The sequence below is a fragment of the Apteryx rowi genome, unplaced genomic scaffold (genome assembly GCF_003343035.1).
Source record: "Apteryx rowi isolate R43461 unplaced genomic scaffold, aptRow1 scaffold_16, whole genome shotgun sequence".
NCBI classification, from domain to species: Eukaryota; Metazoa; Chordata; class Aves; order Apterygiformes; family Apterygidae; genus Apteryx; species Apteryx rowi.
In genome coordinates this window covers 4737515-4760569 of record NW_020447863.1, presented here as the reverse complement: position 1 = coordinate 4760569, position 23055 = coordinate 4737515, and the positions used below count along the sequence as shown (strand labels likewise).

Genomic DNA, 23055 nt, shown 5'->3' with positions numbered 1-23055 from the left:
TTTGATTTGTTACTTGGCCATTAGTTATCTTGCCTGTCCCTCAAACTTTGTGTGCCTGCAAACACTGTGTGTGCAGGATGGGAGGGGAAGCTCAAGCTCGATGGTGCTAACTATTCTTCACTGGTACTTTACCAGGTGAAGYCTGTCTGCATCTTCAGAGTTACACCAGAATTGAATGGTTACACTGTCCCCAAGCAGATAAATCCCCTCCTCCACTGTCCCAGTCCTGTGCAAAGCAGTGTTCTCAGGCCCACAGAAGTTTGTTGATGTCAGTGTTATGATTAGTCTGCTGGCTCCATTTTTGCAAGATCTCCTTCTTAGACTACAATAAGGTAATGAGCATGTATTCATCTGTCTGTTATAATGTGAGCCATCCCCTGGTCTTCCATGAGTGAGTCCACATATGTATTCTGGCACTGTGTGTATGTGTTCTCCATCATATGAGACCAAAAAGTTTTACCTCCTGGTATCTTTAGAGAAGATGGTCCTGTTCTTCTTGTTCAGAACACAGCATACAATGTGTGATTCCTGCCATTTCAGCTCCTCTGAAAAATGACTTTGCCTAAAGCATACTTTTCTCAGCATGTGTCACCAGTAAAGGTCATATTCCATTAGTGAATCCGTATTTCAAAAGCACTACTGTCCTGTCAAATCACTTGTAAAATGTCCTACAAAATCATTCAAGCCTTGGAATGAGGTGCAAATGTAGGTGCAAGATCCAGAGTTGTTTTTGTGCATTAGGAAGACTTCTTCCAGTCCTGCAGTTGATAGATCCGCAATCACTGAGATATCACAGTATGACAGTGTGAACCCATCTTGGCATGTCCCATGTCTGGGGAGATCACACAAATGGCTTCAGCCAAGAAGATCCCTTCGCTTTGCTGCTAAGTTTCAGACCTCAATGGGTTGTGAGGTCATCAGGCATGTGGGATGTGCCCCAGGACCACACCAGGAAAGTCAGCTCTAGCTTTGATGTACTCAGTAAAGGCAAATGGTCAAGCTGTTGTCCCCTTGTCTCTGACAGCAGTTCAGGATGGTGCTTTCTACTGGCCCTAATGTTGTGTGGTGCAGCACTGTTGCCTCCTGGTCTCTCCTGATGCTGTTGGGAATGTTGATTGGCACCATCAGTTGCTGGTGCTGGAGTCTGGGGTTCTTTCCACACACAGYTCATTGCTTTGTTTCTTTGGCTGTGAGAAACTGCACGTGCTCAACAGCAGCAACCCCCACTTGTGGAGGTGCTGTGACAAGTGCATTTTCCCTTTGCTTCTCTCAGATGATGCCTGTCTGATACAGGCATCAATGTTGGCTTTTCCACTATAGAGCTGGTGTAAAGATACCTTTTTATGAGAGGGGAATGGCTGTTGAAAGCTTCCTCCTCTTATTCTGTCCAGCAGTGAGTSCACATTGGTCCTTGTAGGACCATTCTGGCTTGAGATACTGATGTTATCTTGGAGATTCCCTTGAGGAATGGTCAACTCCAGAGGATCTGTCCAACTCCTGTAATGAAGGCCTGGGGTATTTCAAGGCTGTCTGCAGTAAAATGGCAGAATTTCTACACAACCCTCCTAAGGAAGTAAACAAATCCACCTGCAGTCAAATTGAAATTCTGCCATATGTTAGCTTCTCTAGGGTCTTGTTTCTTATCAGTGAGATCATGTGGAGCCAGCTTAGCTGTCTTACGGCTCTCTTAGGTCATCTGATGACTGCGTTAATTCCTTTTACCAGGTGTCTGAAGACAAGGATCATTTATGTGTCCATATTTCATTGGAAGAGATCATGAGTATTTGTCCTAGGAACAGGGGTGTTAAGAGGCTGCAAGTTAAAAGCCTGTTGGGAGGCTGAAGAGGATGAGGAAGCGAGCCTGCTCTCTGACCATCCTTTAAACTGCTGAGACTGTGCTGCTTTGTAGAGTCTCCCCCATCAGGTGCACAAAAGCATTTCACACTGTCCTGGTGGAGTTCAGAAGACTTTCTATGCAGCTTTTCAGGTGGCTTTTGATAAAACAGATGTGGTCTCCCCTCACATCATTTCAACTGCCTTCCTGGGGCTCTCCATCCTAGCTGATCTTGAGAAAGATGCTGTGTTCTGAGGAGCTTCCTCTTGTGGTATAACAAGGCCCAAGATCCTTTACTTCTCTAGTGACTCAAAAGTTGCACTCACTCTCTGGAGATCTTTCCTGCTGCCATGAAGAGGAAGCCATTTCTCTGCTCCCTCATTGGCCTCCGTCATCTTTTAAATTGCCTGCATGCCAACAATTCCAATCCACATGGTCTTCTGAGCAGTCTCAGCTTCTGATCCATCCTTCCCACTGAGAGCATCTTTGAACAGGAGCCCTCACACCAACAGTTTAGGCTCTTGATGTCAAAAGTGTTCTTATTTTGTCTCCGTAGGTCCAGATCCTTTCAAAAAATCTCTTAGGCTTTTTGAGCCCTTCACTGGGGAATTGACAGCTTCAGCTGTTCCCATACAGTGACTGTCAAAGCAGATAGTGGGCTGTTCCTAGAACTGTGATCAAACAGAGGAGGAGGAGGAGTGGGTGAAACTCCCTGCCAGATCAGACTACGCTTTACCAGGATGGAGCAGTTGTGGTAATGCTGAGTGTTTCAGTTCAAGACATCTGCTGGGCAGCTACTTGGACCTTCATCCATGAAATGCTGCACTGACTCTGACATTTTGTTGGCTCATGCAGTATTTCGTAGAAAAAGGACATCAAGACCCTCCTGAGGTAACTGGTGATGAGGGGAATTGCTCAGCGTTACCTGCTGTTAGAATGTACATGTGGACTCACTCGAAAGAGAGGTTACRTACCAGTAACTGAAGTTCTCTGTATAGTCCACATGTACATTTGTCTCCCACCTGCCTTTCTCCTCTCAAAGTCCTTCCTGGTACCGGTCTGCAGTGGACAGGAAGTGAAATGGCAGCAAGCACCCTTCACCTTCTAAGCTGTGCACCGGGTAGGAGGAGGGGAGCAGCAGCAGCAGCAGCAAACCCTCTGCAGATACTGCCTGGGGAAACTCCTCAGTCTCAAATGATGGGGTGCAAGTATACTCCTGTACATATGAACTGCACACCAGGAAGTTACTGGTAAGGACCTCTCTTTTCCAGGTGATCCAAGGCAACATTGATACTTATGACGTGGTCTTGAAAGATCTTCGGCCTCCCATCATTGCCCGTTTTATCCGGGTGATTCCTGTGACAGAGTTGCCAATGACCGTCTGTATGAGGGTGGAGCTCTATGGCTGCATCTGGTATGGTAAGTAGTGATTTTCATGCCTGTAACTGAAAAGTAGCCTTTACACAGCACTGACTGGGACTCCTCAGCATCCTCACACATGAGAGAGATTTCCAGGCCCACGGAACTGCTTCTGGTGGTCCACATCATAAATAACAGAATTATGTGGGCAGAGATGGTAGAAGGCTGCTGCTGCTGTGTTTCTGAGGTTTATGGCCTTCTTTTTTTAGATGGCTTGGCATCCTATAGCATCCCTGAAGGAGGGACAATAGCGGCTCCTGGCTTCCCCATCGTTTATCTGAATGACTCGACCTATGATGGCTACCATGAGCGCAGGTGGGAGAAGTTGTCCTGTTCTCTCTCTGTCACTGTGCAAATTATTTCTTCTTTCTTACTTATCCTGTCATTAGTATCCTGCATCCTAAACACTTCCTTGGTGAGACCTCCCTTGCTCCAAGCTAGCCTCCTAGTTCTCCAAAGCATTTAATATTTGAATGGCTTGGTTGTTCCAGACCCTTTAACATGTTGTCAGTTGCTATTTTGAAGGAGGGCACAAGCTCRTGATTCATTCCATCCTAGCTGGTGAAGGTGACCAGGAAGCAAATTATTTGTCTGTTATTGGAAGTCTTTGGCGCTTCCCTTCAAAGAGAAGGATCTGTCATTATACAGCCAAGTGCTGTCTTTGTTCGTGGCTTCCCATCTGTACATGGTGTGATGAGACAGTTCTGATATTGTTTGGTTGCCTTAAAGCCCTCATCGTTCTTGGTCTCTACTGTGACCATATTCATTGCACTGGTTTCACTGCTGATCAGGTATAGCCTTAAGCTGTTGTTGATACTGCAGATCATAAGGTGCTGCTACTCTTTTGTTGCCCAAGATCGGAGTGGGAGAGCTGGCTGGACCTTTTACTTGCACAATCCCAGTGTCCTTGGACCAGCTGAAGGTCCTTCCCCTCTTCGTTGCCTTTGCTTCTGGAGTTTGATATTTGAAATGCATTCTCCAGCAGACTGCATCTTAAACTGTTGCAGGAGGTCTCCAGGGTAAATTGGGCATCCGAGAAAGTACGCAACACCTGAACTCTAGGCCTGCACTTGATACCTGTGAGCTTCTGGACAGATGTGAGATACTCTTTTTGAAAACAAAGCCCTGAAGGACTTGAAACAATTTGGAAAACTGCATCAGTCCCTGTGAGAAGCTACAAGTCAGCAGAGGCACCACTGCCAATGTGGTATCAGAGGAAGGTGGCTGATTTCTCACTGTAAAGATTTCTTGGGTATGGTGCTTTTCCAGTTTGGAGTCAAAAAGCCCAGAATCATTGGATTTTACAGCTCATTACAAGGCATGCTAATATGTCAAATCACTGAGGTAAATTAGGACATTTGTTGACATTTTGAGGTCTGTGGTTTATCTTATAGTGACTCCCTTAGAAGACAGAGTTCATTAAGAATCTGAATCTGAAACATTAAATAACTGGCTGAACTTTCAGAGATTTAGCGTGACAACTTTTCTTTGCTGTAAATACAGATTTGAATACATTTAAATGGCTTGAAATGTTGGGCAAACTTAGGCATGGGCCTCCTCTTGAGGCAGCAGATCCCTGCTTGTGCAGAAAGGTGACTGATAAGTGACTTGGTGGCATGCATTGAGCTAAGGTGCTTCTATTGTACACTCCCATTTCAGTTGTTATTAACTTCCTGAAAATTTTTGCTGATGCCTAAAATTCTTCATGCTTAGAGGTGATTTTTTTTAAAGTTACTTCTGTCCTACTATGCTGGAGTCAAAAACATGGGAGGGGAGGGGAATACATTCTTCATACTTGAGGGGTGTTGCAAGATACGAGGTAATTAGGTCTTGGTTAGGGTGACATCTGATGCTTTCAAGCTGTATTGACATATTAAAGATTGAACATGGAAACCTGGCCTTTGAATAATGAGTTTCACTCAGAGGTCTTTTTCACTTGCAGAAAATATTTTAAAAAGCAGATATTTAGAAATCCAAGGTCTGTGTTGTGAGATCAAAATTTCCTTTGAATCACAACCTATGTTTTAGAGTGTGTCTTATAAAAAGTCACATGTGCAGAAGGATGTAAGTGTTGCGCTTAGCTGTCGAGCCCTAACTTAGGAAGCAGGCTTTGCTGGAGAGTGCCAGGGAGCTCTAGATGCAGACGCAAAACCCAACATGCTGAGCAAGGAGTCTTCCAAACTAATTAAACTGTAGGTTAAGTGCCTGACTGGCCTGGAGGCAGGAGTCTGCATTTTCCAGCTGTGAATCCTGTTTAGAGTTCACAAGACAGGCAGACTAGTGCAAATTCCAATTATAGGAGGGCTTACTTGGAATAGACTTGGGGACCTTCAGCGCGCGTACCAGCAATCCAGCCTTGGTTACAAAGACTGCCTAATTAAATGAAACAGGTCCAGGAAGTGAGCTCGGGCATTGATACTGCTGAGCTGTTAGCACTCTCCCTGCCATAGGACAAGGGGCAGAATATGCCAGGGAGCACTGCCAAAAGGCAGTTGAGTCAGGAATGTACCATGTTTAGCCTCTCCTACTCCGTACAGTCTTCCAGCACTGTCCCGATGGGCTCTGCACTCTCAGATACGAAGTGGAGCCGGGCAGAGTCCTGGGAGAAGAATCTGCTCAGCCTTGCGAATGGTGCCAGTAACACTCTCCTCTTGCGTGAGAAGCGGTGTCAGAAACAATCCCAGATAGAATTGGCTCTGTCTGCTTGTGAGTCGCTGGACTAGCTGACTGTGGCCTCTCACTGCCTCTTTTCCACACTTTTCTGTGCCTGCCTGCAAAACTTTCTCCCTCTTGTTCTTCCACGGTAGGACAGAGCAGTGTTCCTCCCATGCAGCTCCACAGTCAAATGTTTCACTTCAGGTTCTCCTAACAGAGAGCTTTAAGTGTCTTCTCTAGAGCCTTCACTTTCATTCTCAAGAGACTCTACTTATTGCTAGATTTTGCTGTCAGTGTGTCCCATCAATGCAAAAACTTCTGCCTTTTGCAAAGCAGGGAAAGGTTTTCACAGTTCAGCCTGAATAAAATAAAGGTGATGTTGTACGATAACAGGGAATGAGTTCTTGTCCAGAATGGGTTAAGAATAATTAAACTAATGTTTTCCTGGTCCCAGTTGAAAGACTTAAGTGCTTTCACACTCCTGTGGGTCAAGGAGCTTGAGTTTTGTCCTGGCTGCTGTTCTGTATAACTGTCAGATCTTTCTTGCTAGGCACTTGTATGGAGGCCTGGGCCAGCTGACGGACGGTGTGCTGGGACTGGATGACTTCACGCAGAGCCACCAGTACCGTGTGTGGCCAGGCTATGACTATGTTGGCTGGAAAAATGAGAGCTTCAGCACGGGCGCTGTTGAAATGGAGTTTCAGTTTGACCGACCGAGGAACTTCACCTCCATGAAGGTATCCACGTCCTCCCTCTCCTGCTGCCTGGAGTGGGCTTTGGGTCTGGGTGCTTCCAAATTGCCCCTCTGGGCTCCCTCCCCAAAGCATGAGCATGTGAGGCACTTAGCACCAGAGGCAGGATTTGAGCAGGAAATATCGCAGGTTTACCCATGCAGAAAGCTGCAGCAGGGAAGCGCTTGCCTTTCTGGAGCTCGGATGCTTTCCTTTCACCGTTTAGCTTAAATGACTAAGCAGATGCCTGCGGCGGTGTTTGGGCAGCCTCCGTTGACAATGAAGATGGATTTAGGATGTAGGCTACTTACTGTCTACAGGCCTTGCCTGACCCTTGAGGCAACAAAATGTGATTGTGCTTCCATTTTTTGACCAAAAACTTCTCTGGATGCCTAAATCTATGCTTGTGCTGTGGGAAATTACTTAATCATGCAGGAAAGGGATGAACAAAACTTTTAGAGTCTGTAGTAAACAGCAGAATCTTTTTAAAAGGATCAGTGGCTTTTCTTGTAAAGATTTCAAATGAAGGAGAACCCACCACATCCTTAAGTAAATTGTTTTGGTGGTTACTTACCCTGGTTTTATTTTGTCTATTTTTAGCTAGCAGCTATTGGCTCTTCGCCTGCTTTCCCTGGCAAAAAATCCGAGTCCTGCCTTCTCTGAAATTTTCCTGTTTCTAGTCTATGATTAAATCACTTTCTTAATCTTTGCTTCAGTAAACTAAGTTGGCTGAGCTTCTCAATTCCTTCACTGTGAGAGCCAGGATTACTTGTGCTGTTCTCTTCCAATCCTTTTTTTGCTTGCCAGTACTCTTTTGGAGGTGTAGAGGGTGGAATTGGATGCAGGCTTTCCATCAGACTGCATAGAAGAATGATACCAATTTTCTGCTTTTGTTTATGCTTCATTTATGAATCCTGTGATCACTTTTTTTTTTTGCCAAAGGATAGGGAACCAATGTTCACCTGACTTTTAGCATGATACCAAAATCTTATCCAAAAGTATTGGTTTCCAGGATAGAAGTCCAATCCAGAAAGCCTGATTTACATTTTGTTGCTGAATTCATTACCTTGAAATGAGTCAGTCAGAGGACTCAGCTCACTGCGCAGTTCAGTTTAATTGAGAAACTGCCATTTCTGTTTGTTGTTGCTTCATTTTTTTTTAATTTTTTTTAAATCTTATTGCTAGTGATTTTACTGTCTCTTTGGATCACTGAAAAAGATAGTGAATAGCCTTGGACTGGGAGCATGTTCCTGCAAGGGGAAAAAAAAAATTACTGAAGAATGATGCCTTAATTTTTAAGATTGCAAAGTTTAAATCAAATTATATAATTCTTGAGTTCATATTCTGTTAGTTGGAGTCGCATGTTATAATGAGAATAAATCAAATGCCGTATAAAGATTTGTCATGTAAATGCAGCCTTCCTGATCAACCAAATACATAAGCTCGTAGAAATAACAACTTTGTTTAGTATTTCATGATAAGGCTGCTTTGATTAGCATAAATTAGCCTTAATTTTTAATTCAGTGTATGCTATTTCACCTTTGCATTTATTTTGTATAAGTTAGCTAGCCAGTAATCACTTACTTCACGATACATATCTTAATGTTAGTACCTATTAGCTTTATTCCAGTCCTTTGAACTTCCCCAATATACAAGGGAACGTTAAAAATAAATGTTATCAAATTTTGCAACTACATTGCAAATTACTTAGGCTTGCATATTATAGAGTTGGACTTTAGTAGGCAGTGCTTAACACCACACTCATAATAGTTGGAATAGAAAGTATTCCTGTTTCACTCCAAGATGTGAACATATCCAACTTCTGTCCCAAGCTGGCACAAGCTGTATTGCAGGCGTCAGGCTTTCCTGCCTTGTTACGGATGACTATACCTCCTTATTGAATAATGTTGCCTAGGCTTCATCTGTTCCCGATTATACTCAAATACCCTCTTTTTGTCTTTTTCCTGCTCATCAGGCCTCCCGTCCTCATTACCGCTTCACTCCTATTCACTGCGAGACGTCACGGAGGCGAAGCAATTAAGATTCAAAGCCGCACTTAGCACGGAAACTGTTGTTGTTGCAGTTGTTAATGCTGCGCAATGATTAGGAAATAATTCCTGGAGCCTTGAGGGAGGGTCAGACCACCGTGGCTGTGAAAATGGAGGGGCAGGCTGGGACGACCACTATGGACTCTGAGGGCCACCTTATTCCTCTTATAGTTCCTGGCACTGGTGCTGTGGTCCAGATTTCAGTATTTCATGGCAGAATCAAAACTGTCATGGAAAAAAAAACCCCACACCCAAACCCAAGGACAACATTTGCATTAAAGTAAGAGAGCCAGGGTAATAGCATAAGGGATCCTTATGAGCCTCATCTCTTTGTGAAGCCCCCATTTGCTGGTAGGGTGCTGTGTGTTGGTGTTGATGGGCCCACGGTGCTGCAACCCGGGGTGACAGAGGAGCCGTTGGTCCCCTGCCTCTGTCACTTATGCCAGAGCCTCTTGGCTTGGGCATAGCCCAAGAGCAGGAAGGGGAAAGTTGCTACCAGCTCTTGGGAGGGTAAAACAAACCTCCCAAATACAGAGGTGTGAAGTCAGCCTGGAAGCAGCCTGCAAACTGCTTAGTCTGAAAGCAGACKGCGTGGAGCCATAACTTGGAGATACGTGAGGAAGCCTCTGTGTTAGTGAGATGTTAGCTTGGCGGCGTAGCGATGATGGCTTAAATTCCAGCATCATTAGCTAAGCCGGTGGTGCCGTTGCAGCAGGGACACCCTGATGATGTACTGAGCCACCAGGAGAGGCTGATGGGTGCAGGCTTACATGATGGTGTAAAGAAAACATCAATCGTTGGTTGTTTTCGGGGGGCGGGAGGGGGCAGCCACAGCAGAACTAGTGGTATGTATCAGTGGAATAGCTTCTCTGGCTTGCACATACTGCTTGGTAATTTTTTGAAGAAAATAGCTTACATTGCAGATGCCGTGGGCTTTGTAAAAGAGGCTGTAGAGCCCAGATATTTCCCCTCTTAGGATATATGTTCAAGGAGAATCGTTCTGTGAGGCTTTAGATTAATACAGGGTGGTATGTTTGGGGGTTTGGGGCTGTTTTTTTGTTGCTGTTGCATTTTTTTGGGGTCTCTTGGAGACCTTGCCAAGACTTGACCATTAATTTAGTTTTTGTGTGTAAAGTTAACAGCTGTTTCAGAATCACTTTTTGCGCAGACATTCCTACTGCAGACTTAAGGGTGGATGGGGCTGTCCTAGAATAAGTCACYCATGTTGATTTAAGAGTATTTGTACAGACAGCTGTTAGAAATAGAAGAGCTGCATGAACAGAAAATCACCAAACCTTGATTTTTGGTTTCAGTATATCTTCCCRTCTGGGCTGTTTCTTCTTGCTAGGTGCATTGTAACAACATGTTTTCCAAGGGAGTGAAGATCTTCCAGAAGGTGGAATGTCTGTTCAAACCACGCCTGATTGCAGACTGGGAGTCCGAACCTGTTGGAGTGGCAACTGTCTTRGATGACAAAAACCCCAGTGCGAGGTTTGTGACTGTCCCCCTCAATCAGCGCGTGGGTAAAGCCATACTTTGCCGCTTCTACTTCGCTGACTCCTGGATGATGATGAGCGAGATTTCCTTCCAGTCCGGTGAGTGTTCCTYCAGCTCAGAAGATCTAGGGGAGCATGGAGGGCAGAAGTGATGGTGTAGAGGTGCCAGTTGTGTGAGGTTAACARCAGTGCAGGGCAGCCTGGGGCTACCTGAAGGGGAGTAAGAGGTAGTACTGAGTGCGCTGCACGGGGTAGGAGTGTAATAGGGAAATGCGGGATAGCTGGGAGGCTGTGGGACAGTGCAGGGGTGGGGGAGGCAGCCTGGGGTGCAGAGCCAGGGCATGGCTTAAGGGGATGGTGTAGCCCATCAGTGGGAGCAAAGGGCAGGCTGAGTTGTGTGAGGAAGAGTGTGGGCGTGAGGCTGGTCAGGGTTGGAAGGGCAAGGCAGAAGCAGAAAGGGCAAATGTGCAGGGAGGACTTTCAAGCTGAGACTGATGCAGGTGTGCAGTAGCAGGACCAGGGGAACCAGAAATGGGATTATAAGGCATTTCTTTTTTGAGACAGTTGCTTGCTGCTTATCAAGTTGACTTTTACATCTTGTTTTTTTATGAATAATTAAATTACATCTATAGATAACTATAAAGCAAGCAGATTGCAAGTTTATTAAAAAGCAAGAGGCAGGACTTTTTTTTTTTGTCCTCCCCTCTCCTCTCTTGAGTCCTAGCTATAAGGTGGAAGTCAGTGCTGTTAGATGCTTGGGAAGACTCTGGAAGGCTTAGAGTCTTGGAGAAAACAACTATCGCTGAGAGCAAAATGCAATGATCTGGGTATAGCTTCCCACTCAGGAGAAGTGGGAACTATCCCTAAACAGCTATAATGAGAGGACAGTGCTGGAGTTTGCAGCTTGTTTCTGTCTTGTTGGTAGCAGCCCCTCCTGGCTACCCTCCCTGTCAGACGTGTGACTGTTGGTCGCTGTTGGCAGGCTGTTGGTCTGGCCTGGGATGACCGTTCTCATGATCATGCCAAACATGAAGCAAAGCTCCTGGCCTGGTTCCTCTTATGTCTGGCTGAGCTCTGGGAAGAGTCCTGTATGCAGTACGCCTTGCTGTGGTTGGGAAGTACAGGGCACTCGACTGAGAGGCTGTGGAGCCTCCGCTTCTCCATGCAGGAGCTCTGGGAAGTGCTGGCTGAGCAGATAAGTGCGCTCACACTTTGTGATCTGCCACGTGGGTCCCAGCCCAGCTYCAGCTGGGAGGCCCGGGGGCTTGGCTGGGATTGCACTGACCACTGGCGAAACAGGAGCAGAGACTGTTGAGCTGACGCTTTCCCTTCCCTGCCACAGACATGGAGAGTGTAAATCCCATTTTGGTGACAGTAGCCCCAACCACAACGGAACTCCTGGAAGCAGAATACAACGTCACCGAGGGGACCTGGGGTAAGGATTTCTGTCACTTAGCTGTGCCAAGGGCTTGAGTGTCAGGTGATTTCACCTTAACACCCTAGTTAATATGGTCTGTCCCTGTCTTTCTGGAGATCTGGGTATGGTCTGGTTATCGCCCTTGTACGCAGGGCTCCATTTTAGTCCTGTGAGCCTCAGCTGTTTCTTCCTCCCTCAACTGGTCTAGGCTGCCTCAGAGCAAGTGGGCTGAATGCATATGTGCAGCCACTGAAACTCTGAAAACTTTCTGCTTGGGGGTGTTGTCTGCTTTAACACAAATCCAGCCAAGGGATCTTTTCCAATGCTAAGAATGGTGTTTAGTTGCAGAAGTCCTCTGCACAGTTCTTAGCTCTGAACCTCCAAAATTAGAATTTCTGATTAAAGCAAAGTGTGAACACAACTAATGCTAATACTCAGGAAGCTGCCTAAGATCTTTTCTGTACCAGACTGTAGAAAGGAACATGGTTTTATGGGAGTTGGCCAGTGGATAAAACAACTTGTGCTTTGACTCCAGATTCTTCTTAATTCCTTTGATTGCAGAAACCACATCTTCTGTAACCAGCACCTGGATAGGAGAGAAAGCAGATGACTCTAATACCTCCATCCTTGTGGGCTGCCTTGTGGCTATTATTCTTCTGCTCCTGATGATTATAATCATTATTCTTTGGAAGCAGTATGTTCAAAAAAGGTTGGAAAAGGTAATGCAATGGGGCTGTTTGGCAGTTCAGTATTAAGTATTAACCCTAATGAGCTCTGAATTATGTGGAAAGCACAGGGCTTCACCTGTTCTGTCTAGTAGCTAAAACACTGTTTCTAGGGCAGGGGAGGATGCAGGCCCTACCCAAGATGTTACTGGAAATGGTTGCAGCTGACACATCACTCAACCTAGCATGAGCTCAGCAGTTTTTGCTCTTTTCCCAAGGCCCCGCGTCGAATCCTGGAGGAGGATGCCACAGTTCGTCTCTCCTTCTACAGCTACACCATTGCCAACAACCAGACCCAGATCCACCAGTCAAATCCCACGTATGAACGTGCTTTCCCACTGGACTTGGAATATCACCAGCCAGCTACACTGCTCCACAAGCTTCCAGAGCTCTCACAAAGTGCAGAGGATTCAGGTAATAAAATCATCAGTCTTCAGAAATTGCCCTTATTCTTTCTATTATCTTCATCAGCTTTTAAAATGTGCCTTTTTTACCCCCCCTGTCTGAGTAATCTTCTCTCACTACTACACAACACTAACTCATGGACCTGAGACAAATATTCTGGAGCCCTGACATTTTTTAGCACRTAGCTTTGGCAGATGGTGTATCAGTCTCCATACACAGCCTTTTATTGTTCTCTTTGAAGACTGTGTTGGTGTTAGTCAGGTCATCTTTTAGCAGCTGCTTTTAGCAATCACAGCAGCAAGTCGTTCGTCTCATCAGCCCCTTGGCAGTGATGTTGCTGCCTGCAGCACTCCGTGAGCCAGTCTGGACAGTCCTGGAGGAGAGGAAGGCCTTTAGCACCTTTCTGGCAGGAAGGGCTCTTTGAAATTCCCTCAGAAGAAGCAGAGGCAAAGTTGGCAGAGAATTGTCCGTGGTGCACTGGCTCCCAGACCCCTGGGAAGCTTTTGGAAGTGTTCCCTTCTGTATGCATCCAACAGGCTTTTGTACTCAGTAATGGCACTGCTGGATTAGTGAATGGAAGGGCAGTACCWCGTTCCTCAAGCACAGATGGGTTGCTAAGTTATTCTATGCAGGGAAGTTGGTTTGGATCCAGTCAGGCAAGTTTAAAGCAAAATGAATGTTCTGTGTAGTACTGACCATATATGGAGTTAAATRCTGACCATGCAGGGAATTAATTATAAAGAGTTATTCCTTAGTATTTATGTGAGTAAGCTGTAAGAGGTAGGGTGAAATGATAACAGAGTACACAGAAAATGGAGACTTCAGTCAGTTCTTGTTGCAGAGGGAGATCTACAGCAAACTTGCCATTTCAAACAACATTCCCTGCCTTAAGTAAGAGGGACAGCTCATATTTAGGGTGAATCAGAAACAGGAAATCACTTTCAACTTAGGCCTCTGTGTCTGGGCAAGAGTCCTAGCTCATGTTAACTAGGTAGAGCAGGCAGCTGGTTAACATGGGGTCTGCAGGTGTGTGGCTTGTTCAGGTTTAAGCCTCAGTTAAAACAAAGCATGGTCCTCATCTAGATGTCCAGTGCTGCTGCTACAAGGTAACAGATGTGCAGCTAGGCTGAGATTCCCAGACGGTTGCAGGATCAAGAAGAGCGGAAGCCAGGCCATACTGGTTTTGAGGAAGCAAGAGCATTCAACTCCAGCTGTCTCTGGTTTCCCCTCAGTGTGCAGTGGGGACTATGCTGAGCCTGATCTGACCAAGTCCACTCCTCACCAAGGCTTCCAGAACAACGTTCCTCACTATGCTGAAACAGATATTGTCCACCTGCAAGGTGTGACGGGCAACAACATGTATGCGGTGCCAGCCCTCACTGTGGACTCACTCACCAAGAAGGACATCTCAGTAGGTGAATTCCCACGGCAGCAGCTACGACTCAAGGAGAARCTGGGAGAAGGGCAGTTTGGAGAGGTACAGCCATTCTTTTCCACACCTCTCTCCAGTAGAAAGGAGATACCTGGCACAGCCAATCTTCTGAGCTGCCTGTCAGGTGCTGCTTCACACTTGGGGGCTGAGGGACCTACATGTCAGTATTTTAATACTTGCCTTTGCATTTGGGGAAAGCCAATGTCCTTTAAGATTAGGCTTCAGAGAGACCCATTCTGCACCCATGAGCTTGCTGCTTGGTGCCACAGAAAAGTCTTTTCCAACAGACGAGAGATTTGTGAATTTTGTTAGCTGTTTTCTCTCTGTATCCCTATTTATGACCCTACAGAAAGGTCCTGGGTTGTGAATTCAGACTGTTCCATGCTCTTCAATGGAAGTCTTGGACATCTGGTGGCTCTCACATTCAGATACCTACCTTTAGGCATGTGAGTTTGAAAGCTCTGGTAGTGACTCTGGCCAAGGCAGATTCAGCCAGCTCTAAAAATAGGTTGCACATTAAGAGGTGGAGGGTCTGACTGGGCTCTGCATGGGGGCCCAGGCCATGACAGACATTTCCCAAGCGTTGTTGTGCCCTTGCATGTTTTCTTGGCATAGCTGCTTGCTCAATCCCTGGGTTGTGTCAGAAGCCTCAGGCAGCATGGTACGTACAGCTTGGTCATCTGCTGAGCTCTGATTTTACTCCCTGAACTCCTCTTGAGCTGAGAATGTTTCGTTTGTCCTTTTCTTCTCTCCCTACCTTACTGCTGCGCTATCCCTAGTTCCCTACTGAGCCAGATCTTCCCCTCGCTTGCTCCCGCTCTTCCAGTATCTGTGTCTCTACCCTCCCCAGCTTTCGCTCGCTCCCAGACTTAAATTCTACCTTTCTGTCATTTTTTGGCAAAACACCAGCCCTTTACTGCTCCCTCATTCTTCCCCATGGTGTGCCCATCTTTGTGTTCCTCCCTACTGACCTCACACTATTCCCTCCTTCCCCCCTCATTTCTTTTTGGGGGTCTCAGAGTATTAAAAAGCTGGTGACATCCTTTACCATCACCCCTGGCTGTCAGTGCAGCCCCTTCTGCTGCGGCCTGGATCCTGCCCCCATCCTGGATTGCACTCCAAAAGTAAAACAGTTTGGGTTTTTTCATTGTTTTGCTTCTGGTTTTCCCTTCCCACTCATTCCTTTCCTTATAATAACTGTCAAGAGTTCCTCCTCCTCCCCCTTTGTGTTGTCAAACAGCAGTGGCCAGGCTCTCTATCCCCATTTTCCTTGGAGTTTGATTCATAGCCTGTTCCTTTCCTCGCATCGCAAGCTCTTTCATCTTTGCACATGTACCACATTGCCTGCTGCCTTCTCCTTCTCGCCTTTGTAGTCTTTACCAGACTGTGTCGTCATCAAATGCTCTGCTCCACCGATGTGGCTTGGCATGCAGTCTTGCTTCTAGCAACATGGCTCATTCATACTCTCCTCACCTCTCCACTCAGAGCTCCCTTCACTTTCAAGTGAGTCTTTTCTGCTCCTAACCACCCACTTCCTGGACTCAATGACACACTACTTCCATTTACACTTTGTGCCCTTAATGCCATGGCTCTGTTTCCTCTTCCAAGTTCGTACAGCCTGTCTCTGCTGGATTTTGCTGGATTTTGTGAATGACAGAAGAACAAGTCTCCTGACCGTACTTTCACCGCAGCAGATTTCATTCTTCATATAACTGCAGCAGCCTCTTCATACTTTTGTTTGTTCTGCGGCTTTGTCCCATTTTGTATACTGTCTCCTCTTTCTCCTCGCCATGCTTGTCACATACGCTCTTGATTGTTGCTTCATATAAAATTCATTAAGCTCCCATTATGTTCTCCTGCTGCACGTCTTCCTGGGACTGACACATCCAGTCTGCTCCCCTCCTTCATTCCCTTTTCCTATCCCACACGCTCAGGTCTGTCTACTTTTCCTTATTCCAGTATCTCTTGTCTTGTTCTCCTCTTGAATATGCGTTTTTCTTGAGAAAAGCTTTTTTCTCCTTTTTTTCTTTCTTTTTTTTTAATAAAACCTTAGCAGTAATTTCAAGTCTTAATTCATTTATTTATTTTAAGAAACTTGGGATTCTGTGCTCTCCTTGGAGAACTCCTTTGAATACATTCTCAGTTGAGGTGTTCATGTCACAAGCATTTCTCCTGTTTGGAGTTTGAGGACTTTGGAGTTTTGCCTGTGATTTCCGGACACTCCTCAGTTAAGTCGGAGCGGTGACTCAAGCCAGACTGCAGACATCTGACAACTTGGGGGCATGCTCACTGTACACGTATGGCTGGTCTGGCGTGCTGTACATGCCAAACCTGCTGCAGCCGTGCTGTTTGTCTGCACATATAGAGTAAAACGGAAAACTTCAGGCATAGTGGCCTTCCTGAACATGTTCAGTGCTTGTTCAGCAAGTCGGACCCCCAGTCGTGTACTGTACCAGCAATCTGTGTGCATGCAGTAAATTCAGTGTGTTAGGGACCCATCAGGGTGCAGTCTGTGTCCTTTCCTACATCATGGACTATGTAGTGTAAGCATGTTCTTTTTTTCTAGGWTCTAGGGCCATCCTATGGGCTGTTTGCCATCACAATAAAGAATTACCTTCGTTAGATCATTCATTCAGAGTCATTGTGCCAACTGTGACCAAACATGGCTCAATGTGGCATCGTTTTCCTCTGGTTTTCTCCCGATGTGTGCTTTCATAGTTGCCACTGCTTTCTGCCCTGCAGGTACACCTATGTGAAGCTGATGGCCTGCTGGAATTCCTGGGAGTCTCTTCCACAGAATTCACCCGCCAACCAGTTCTAGTAGCAGTGAAAATGCTAAGATCAGATGTCAACAAAACAGCCAGGTAAGYGCATCCACAGTAGCAGCCATCTGAGAACGAAGGCCAACATTTTCCACGCAACAGTTTAACACAGATTAACCTCAGTGACTTCTGTAAGCAGGGAGTTGAGAATAGGAATAGACATAACATCTATTYGTGAAATGCTGCCTTTGTCCCCTTTGCTGGAAAAGGGTGGATATTGCCCACAAGCACAGAACCATCTTTCAAACTTAGGTTGCACAGATGGGTTACTGTCTCTGATCGGGGATTTCTAGCTTCCTTACATGCTGCTTCTGTTTTCCTTAGACAAAGGAATAGCCTAGGATTCAAACCTGTGTTTTCTATTTTATAAGAAATGATTTCCTGAAGGAGATCAAGATCATGTCGCGGCTGAAGAACCCAAATATCATCCGACTCCTGGGCGTGTGTGTGCGTGATGACCCACTGTGCATGATAACAGAGTACATGGAAAACGGAGACCTCAATCAGTTCCTGTCGCAGAGGGAGATTTACAGTAAATTTGCTGTTTCAAACAACATTCCCTGTGTCAGGTAAGAAGAGCAGCCCATGTTTAGGACTAATCAGGAATACCGAGCTACCACAGCTTCATCTGCTGTGCCTTCCAGGGAGTCACCTTCTCCCAGCCTGGCCATCACTACAGCATATATTGTGGGCAACAGTCCCAGTTTGAGTGGGAGGTTGTTTTAAAGGCCTCCAAAGGTCCATGTTCTTGTGAAGCATCCCTGACTGTGGGCTGTTCTGGTCACAATGAGCACCTTAGCTGTTTTGTTACCGACTTAACCATCTCTCTACATTAGCCAGCTAGCATCAAATATTTGATTAATATGGCAAACTAGTTGTGTTGGGGTGACAGTCAAGTATTTCTGCTAGGCTTTTAAAATGTTTCTTTGGTTCCAGGTGTTCTTTTTAATTAAAAAAAAAAAAGAGAGAGAGAGAAAATAGAGGGGGAGGAGGGGAGGAGAGTTGAGTGCAGAACCTCACTAAGGAAAGATTTCATCAGCCAGCTGAAGGAGAACGCTTCTCTGGCAAAGAAAACAGTTTTCTGTCAGCACTGGCACTAATCTCTCTTATGCAGAAAGATTAAATCTAGCTTAAAACCATCTCCACTGTTGCAGAAAGTCCTTTCCTTCTAAAGGAGCATTTTGTGTAGGATGAAGACATTTATTCTGCTCAGTAAAGAGACCTGCTCTGAGAATTTGCTGCATTGCTTAGCCCTAGGCATGTACCCCGACAAATTTTAAAGATTTATTTATAGTTAAGCAGCAGGGCAGAACAAGTTCTGTTGATGGACTGGACAGGAGATGGCTATATCTTACCATGTCTAGAGAAYGTTGTTTTTTCTGCTGGTAGCTGGCAGTGGGCAGCAGCCTTGTCGGGGAATGTTACTCTGGCGTCCTGCGAGTCATGATATACTGGGAACTATGGGATGGGAGAGGATTTACATCTGTGTAGAAACCTGTTCCTGCTCTCTCCAGTCTCTTGTCCCTTCCACACATCCACAACAACTTTCACCTTTAGGCTTAGGGCATTTACCTGGTCAAAGCCTTGAACTATCAGTTCTTCTTCGTTCTGCTCCTGACTTGTCATATGATTTTAGCACTGTCGCTCACGTTCTTCTTTTTCAGTCTCTGTTTCCCTTTGGTCCAACCTCTGGTTTTCCTGTCTCTGTCTGATCCTTCACCCCATCCTTTAGTGTTTCCTTTTATCCCATCTTTMAACTAAATATAGTTTCATATTAAAGAAATCTTGTATCACTAGCTCAGATGTTTGTCTGTATAGGAGGTGTTTATTGAAAGTGAAATGAATCCCCCAGCCAAAAATTGCAGCTTGTCTCTACTAGCTCCTGTGGGTATGTAATTCACATGGCAAAGTCCCAGCATCTCATCTATCACTGAAGCCTACTACTTCATGCACCAAATGTATGACCTGTCTGAAGGAGAGGGCTGGTCACCGTGTTTCTTAAGCCCTTATGGTTCTTAGGTGTTTGAAGTGCATCTCTTACTGTCTCTATGGCTATCTAGCAAATCATGAAGACAAGTGGATGGTCTGCTGAGAAGTATCGCCTGACCTGCCCTTCTTTATGCAGGGCAGCAGCCATCAGGCACTGCAGATCTTGCTGAGCAGAAGGGCAGGGAGCCAAAAGGTAGTTGCTGACAGGACCTTGCAAGGATGCAGATGGAATGATGGGGCTGCTTGAGTAGCCTGTGCCAACCCCAAGCAGGGAGACGGCTGCAGCTGAGCAGGAGCATGGTAGAAGGTAGATCCTGGAGGCTTTGCCCGGTCCCATGCAGAAAGCTGATGACCAGGTTAACAAAGCACAAGCAGGTGGCAAAGTTGCTTCTCTGGAGGAGACGACAGGTCTGCCCAGATCAGGAGCAACATTCAGCTGACTGTGGGCCTGGCCGAGTGTCACCTGGCTGGGTTGTGGTTTCACCATGCTCCAAAGCTGGGAGGGCAGCGGTACCTGGGCCTTCCTGATAGTGTGCTGTCGGGGAAGAGGCACTGCCTCTGAATCGCTGCAGCAATAGCTTAACTGTAGTTCAGAATAGAAAGATTAGATATATTGTCATTAGATAATTAGATATAATTTAGGTAACATGATATGCATTGCTTTTTTTCATTGCCACCGAAACACAAAGAGGAAGAGAGTAAGGCCTCCCTCACTGAGCTTTATCAGAGAATTATGAACTGTGAACAGTTTATTCATATTAGATTTCTTGTGATAAATGTTTATGTGAAGTGTTCGAGTGTGCAAAATAAGCAGAGCATCACAAAAAAGCGGCATGTGAAGAATCCTGAAAGTCAGATGGTCCGTAGTTCAGCCAGTGTATCATGCAGCTTTATTAATATTACCTTCCTTTTTCTAATAAAAGGAATTACAAATAAAGTTATAATAGATGGAGAATACATTTGTTTAAATACTTAGTAGTACTAAACATATAAAACAAGAAAGGTAAGCTTGCTTTAATGTTATGTGGCATACTTAGTGATATTTACAATTACAGCGTTTGTGAAATACTGAATTAAGTAATTTCTAAGACATGAGATTCTGATCTCATGATCATGAGACTGTAGAATTTAATTTTTCCTGGCTCTCTGAAAAGTTGGTGCTATGATGCATAAACTCCTTGCATAGCTGCTCCTTGTATGTGGAACCAATGAATTATTGCTTATGAATTATCAAACCTCTTTCAGGGACATCTGTCTGTCCTTGCTTGGTCAGCTCAGGGACTTGGCCTAGCCTGACAGATTGGGCTTTTAATGCCCTGCAACCGGGCAACTTAGTTTCACTGTTATGGCAAAAAACTAAGTGACAGGATAACACTGTGTCCCTGTGGTCCATCAAATGCAAGGCCTCAGCAGTGGGTAATGTCAAAGAAGAGTTGAATGCAAGTAACACCTCTACTAATTTCCTTTCTGTTTTGTTTTGTTTTAATGCAGCTACTCTAACCTGCTGTACATGGCCACCCAGATTGCCTCGGGAATGAAGTATTTAGCATCTCTGAATTTTGTGCACAGAGATCTGGCCACTCGCAACTGCCTGGTGGGGAACAACTACACCATCAAGATTGCAGACTTTGGCATGAGCAGGAACCTTTACAGTGGGGATTACTACCGCATCCAGGGGAGAGCTGTACTGCCGATACGTTGGATGGCCTGGGAAAGCATCCTTCTGGTAAGGACTGTACAAAACAATTCTCTGCCCGCTTTGCTGGTTTTCACTGTGCCCCTGAATGAGTAACATATCTGTGTACCAGCCCTTACAGCATCCCAACATATGGTGTCGATGACCCCTGGTGAGATGTCCTTGTGCCAGGCGTATCACATCTCCCGGAGAAGGAGGGTGCCCTTGCAAATACAATGCAGCACAGACCATCCACAGCCTAATTTCTGTTCTGTTCCTGGCATACATGATTCCTGCTAGAATGTAAACAAGCTGCCTTTCTGTGCCTGTTTCCCAGCTGTGAAGCTTAGAAGGGCAGGGATAAAACATGATGAGTTTCTAGTGCCAAGTCTGGTTTTGAGGTTGGGATTTTATTTCATGTTTAAGGGTCCTACTGTCTCCCCTTAGGAGATGGTTTAACAGCAGAACAAATTCAGTCCAAAGGCAGTTCCTTAATATTCAGCTTGATAGTTGCTTTTCAAACTAATCAGTGTGATCATCTACCTATATTTTTTTTACAAGTACATAGCAAAATTGTAATTACACATCATTATAAAGGCTGATATATTGCCTAAGCTTTTCTAAATTCACCCCACTGTCCTGGTTACAGCTTCATCTAAACTATAAATCACTTCCATCTTCCTTGTGTTAACATCTTCCAAATATTTGCAGACTACTAGGGTTGCCAGATAAGCCTGAGCAGTCTGGGTTTTGGGTGTTTTCTGACCAAACAGGCCCTCCGGCCCCCTGATTATTTTGTCTGCTGTTTTGTGAGTAATCTTTAGCTTCCCGTTATTTCTCTGGAAACACATTGCTGCAAACACAGCAGGTCTGGGCATATTTTTGCTAAGGCAGTGAGCAGACTGTCACCAACCTTTTCATGTGCAGAGACCCCAATTTTTGCCCTTCCTCCTCTAAGACATACAATCTAGAGTCTGCTTTCACCCCTAGCATTTGGCTTCATGTTCAAAACCTTCTCCGTGCTGCCCTGCTGTGTTGCAGAGGAAGGTAGGCTGCAGCTATCCCCTTCCCCACCCTAGTCCACGTTGTCCTGCTACTGCTGCAAACAAATACATACTTTTTCCCCTGAAGAGGCACAGTAGCCTCTGGCTTTTCCCTGAGACTTGCTCCCTGTTTCAAGGGCTCTGCCCTGGTGAAAGTTGTACCTTCTTAGAGCTGTCTGGATCCCTCTGGGCRTTGCTGAGAGCAGGTCACCTTGCTCTGCTGTCTCTATGGAGAGCCTTTTCCCAGGTACAAATKCTGTGTCCTTGGGTTTGGCTGCTGAGAGCTTAGATGGAAATGGCTTTCCCAAGTGTGTACTGTGAGCAAAGCAGACTTACAACATGGTTTCTGTTCACAGGGCAAGTTCACCACAGCCAGTGACGTCTGGGCATTTGGGGTCACCCTCTGGGAGATGTTCATACTGTGTAAGGAGCAACCTTACAGCCTCCTCTCGGATGAGCAGGTCATTGAGAACACAGGCGAGTTCTTCCGGAGCCAGGGCAGGCAGGTAAGAGAACGCAAATGTGACTTCTTCGCTTGCCCCCATYGCATCCGAGTGGATCTCCCAAGGGCTTTCCTGGTGGCCTGACATCCTCTGCAGAGGTCCCTGCTTCTATTCCTCACCTTTTCAAGTGTGTCCCAACTCTCCCATCCTTCATCCAGGCTCACTGCACTGGCTTTCCTCTCTTGGAGTCCCACTGGAAGAACCTCTTGGCCCTGTCCAGTGCTTCTTCCTTATTGTAAGCTACTTCCATTTCAAGCTGCCTTTGATGCAGTGTCCTCCTTAGCTTCCCTGGGCTCTCCTATACAATCCTTTTGCTCCTTTCCCTTGTCAGATCTCTCTCCTGTTAGCATTTCCTCTGAAAAATGAGGAAGTGCTTAATGAGTTGGGGAAGGAGGAACTGTTAGTGCCTATGAGCTGGATATTCCCTCTACGATCTCCACACGTGCCAAGATGCCTCTGACTATCTCTAGCTGCTGAGGGGCTTTTCTGTGTCATTACCTATCCTCTCTTTCTAATTCCCGGGCACGACTGTGCAGTCTACTACTGCTACCTTCATTCCCTTGAATCAGTGAGGATCTTTGATATCAGTGATGGTGCTAGATCACACACAGACCAGCACCTTGGTACTGAGGATCACTCTACCCAAAAAAGTGGAGTGCCTGTTATTTGCCGATCTTCCAAAACTCACTTTTAGCACCAAACAAATTAAAGGAAATAAAATAAAGGAAGGTTTTATTCACTATCTGCCAGATACGAATGATTTAGTGAAGAAGCTAAAAGATGAGTGTATTGAGAGAAAAATAAAAAAAAAACTATTTTTGCCAACCTGTGCCTTAGATAAGCTCTAAAAGGTTTTTTTTC

At 45.6% G+C, this 23055-nt stretch overlaps 1 protein-coding gene across 1 annotated transcript in view; it reads left to right on the top strand.

Annotated features, from left to right (window-relative positions):
• The window catches only part of LOC112963047 (discoidin domain-containing receptor 2-like), a 32035-nt gene that overhangs the window by 6051 nt on the left and 2929 nt on the right, over window positions 1-23055 (top strand). The window contains exons 4-15 of the mRNA XM_026059764.1: window positions 3106-3253; window positions 3463-3568; window positions 6459-6645; window positions 10036-10282; window positions 11526-11618; window positions 12162-12319; window positions 12544-12739; window positions 13963-14207; window positions 16905-17026; window positions 17356-17553; window positions 20465-20699; window positions 22048-22197. Of these exons, the coding sequence (XP_025915549.1) occupies window positions 3106-3253; window positions 3463-3568; window positions 6459-6645; window positions 10036-10282; window positions 11526-11618; window positions 12162-12319; window positions 12544-12739; window positions 13963-14207; window positions 16905-17026; window positions 17356-17553; window positions 20465-20699; window positions 22048-22197 (2085 nt within the window). The remainder of the gene's footprint in view (window positions 1-3105; window positions 3254-3462; window positions 3569-6458; window positions 6646-10035; window positions 10283-11525; window positions 11619-12161; window positions 12320-12543; window positions 12740-13962; window positions 14208-16904; window positions 17027-17355; window positions 17554-20464; window positions 20700-22047; window positions 22198-23055) is intronic.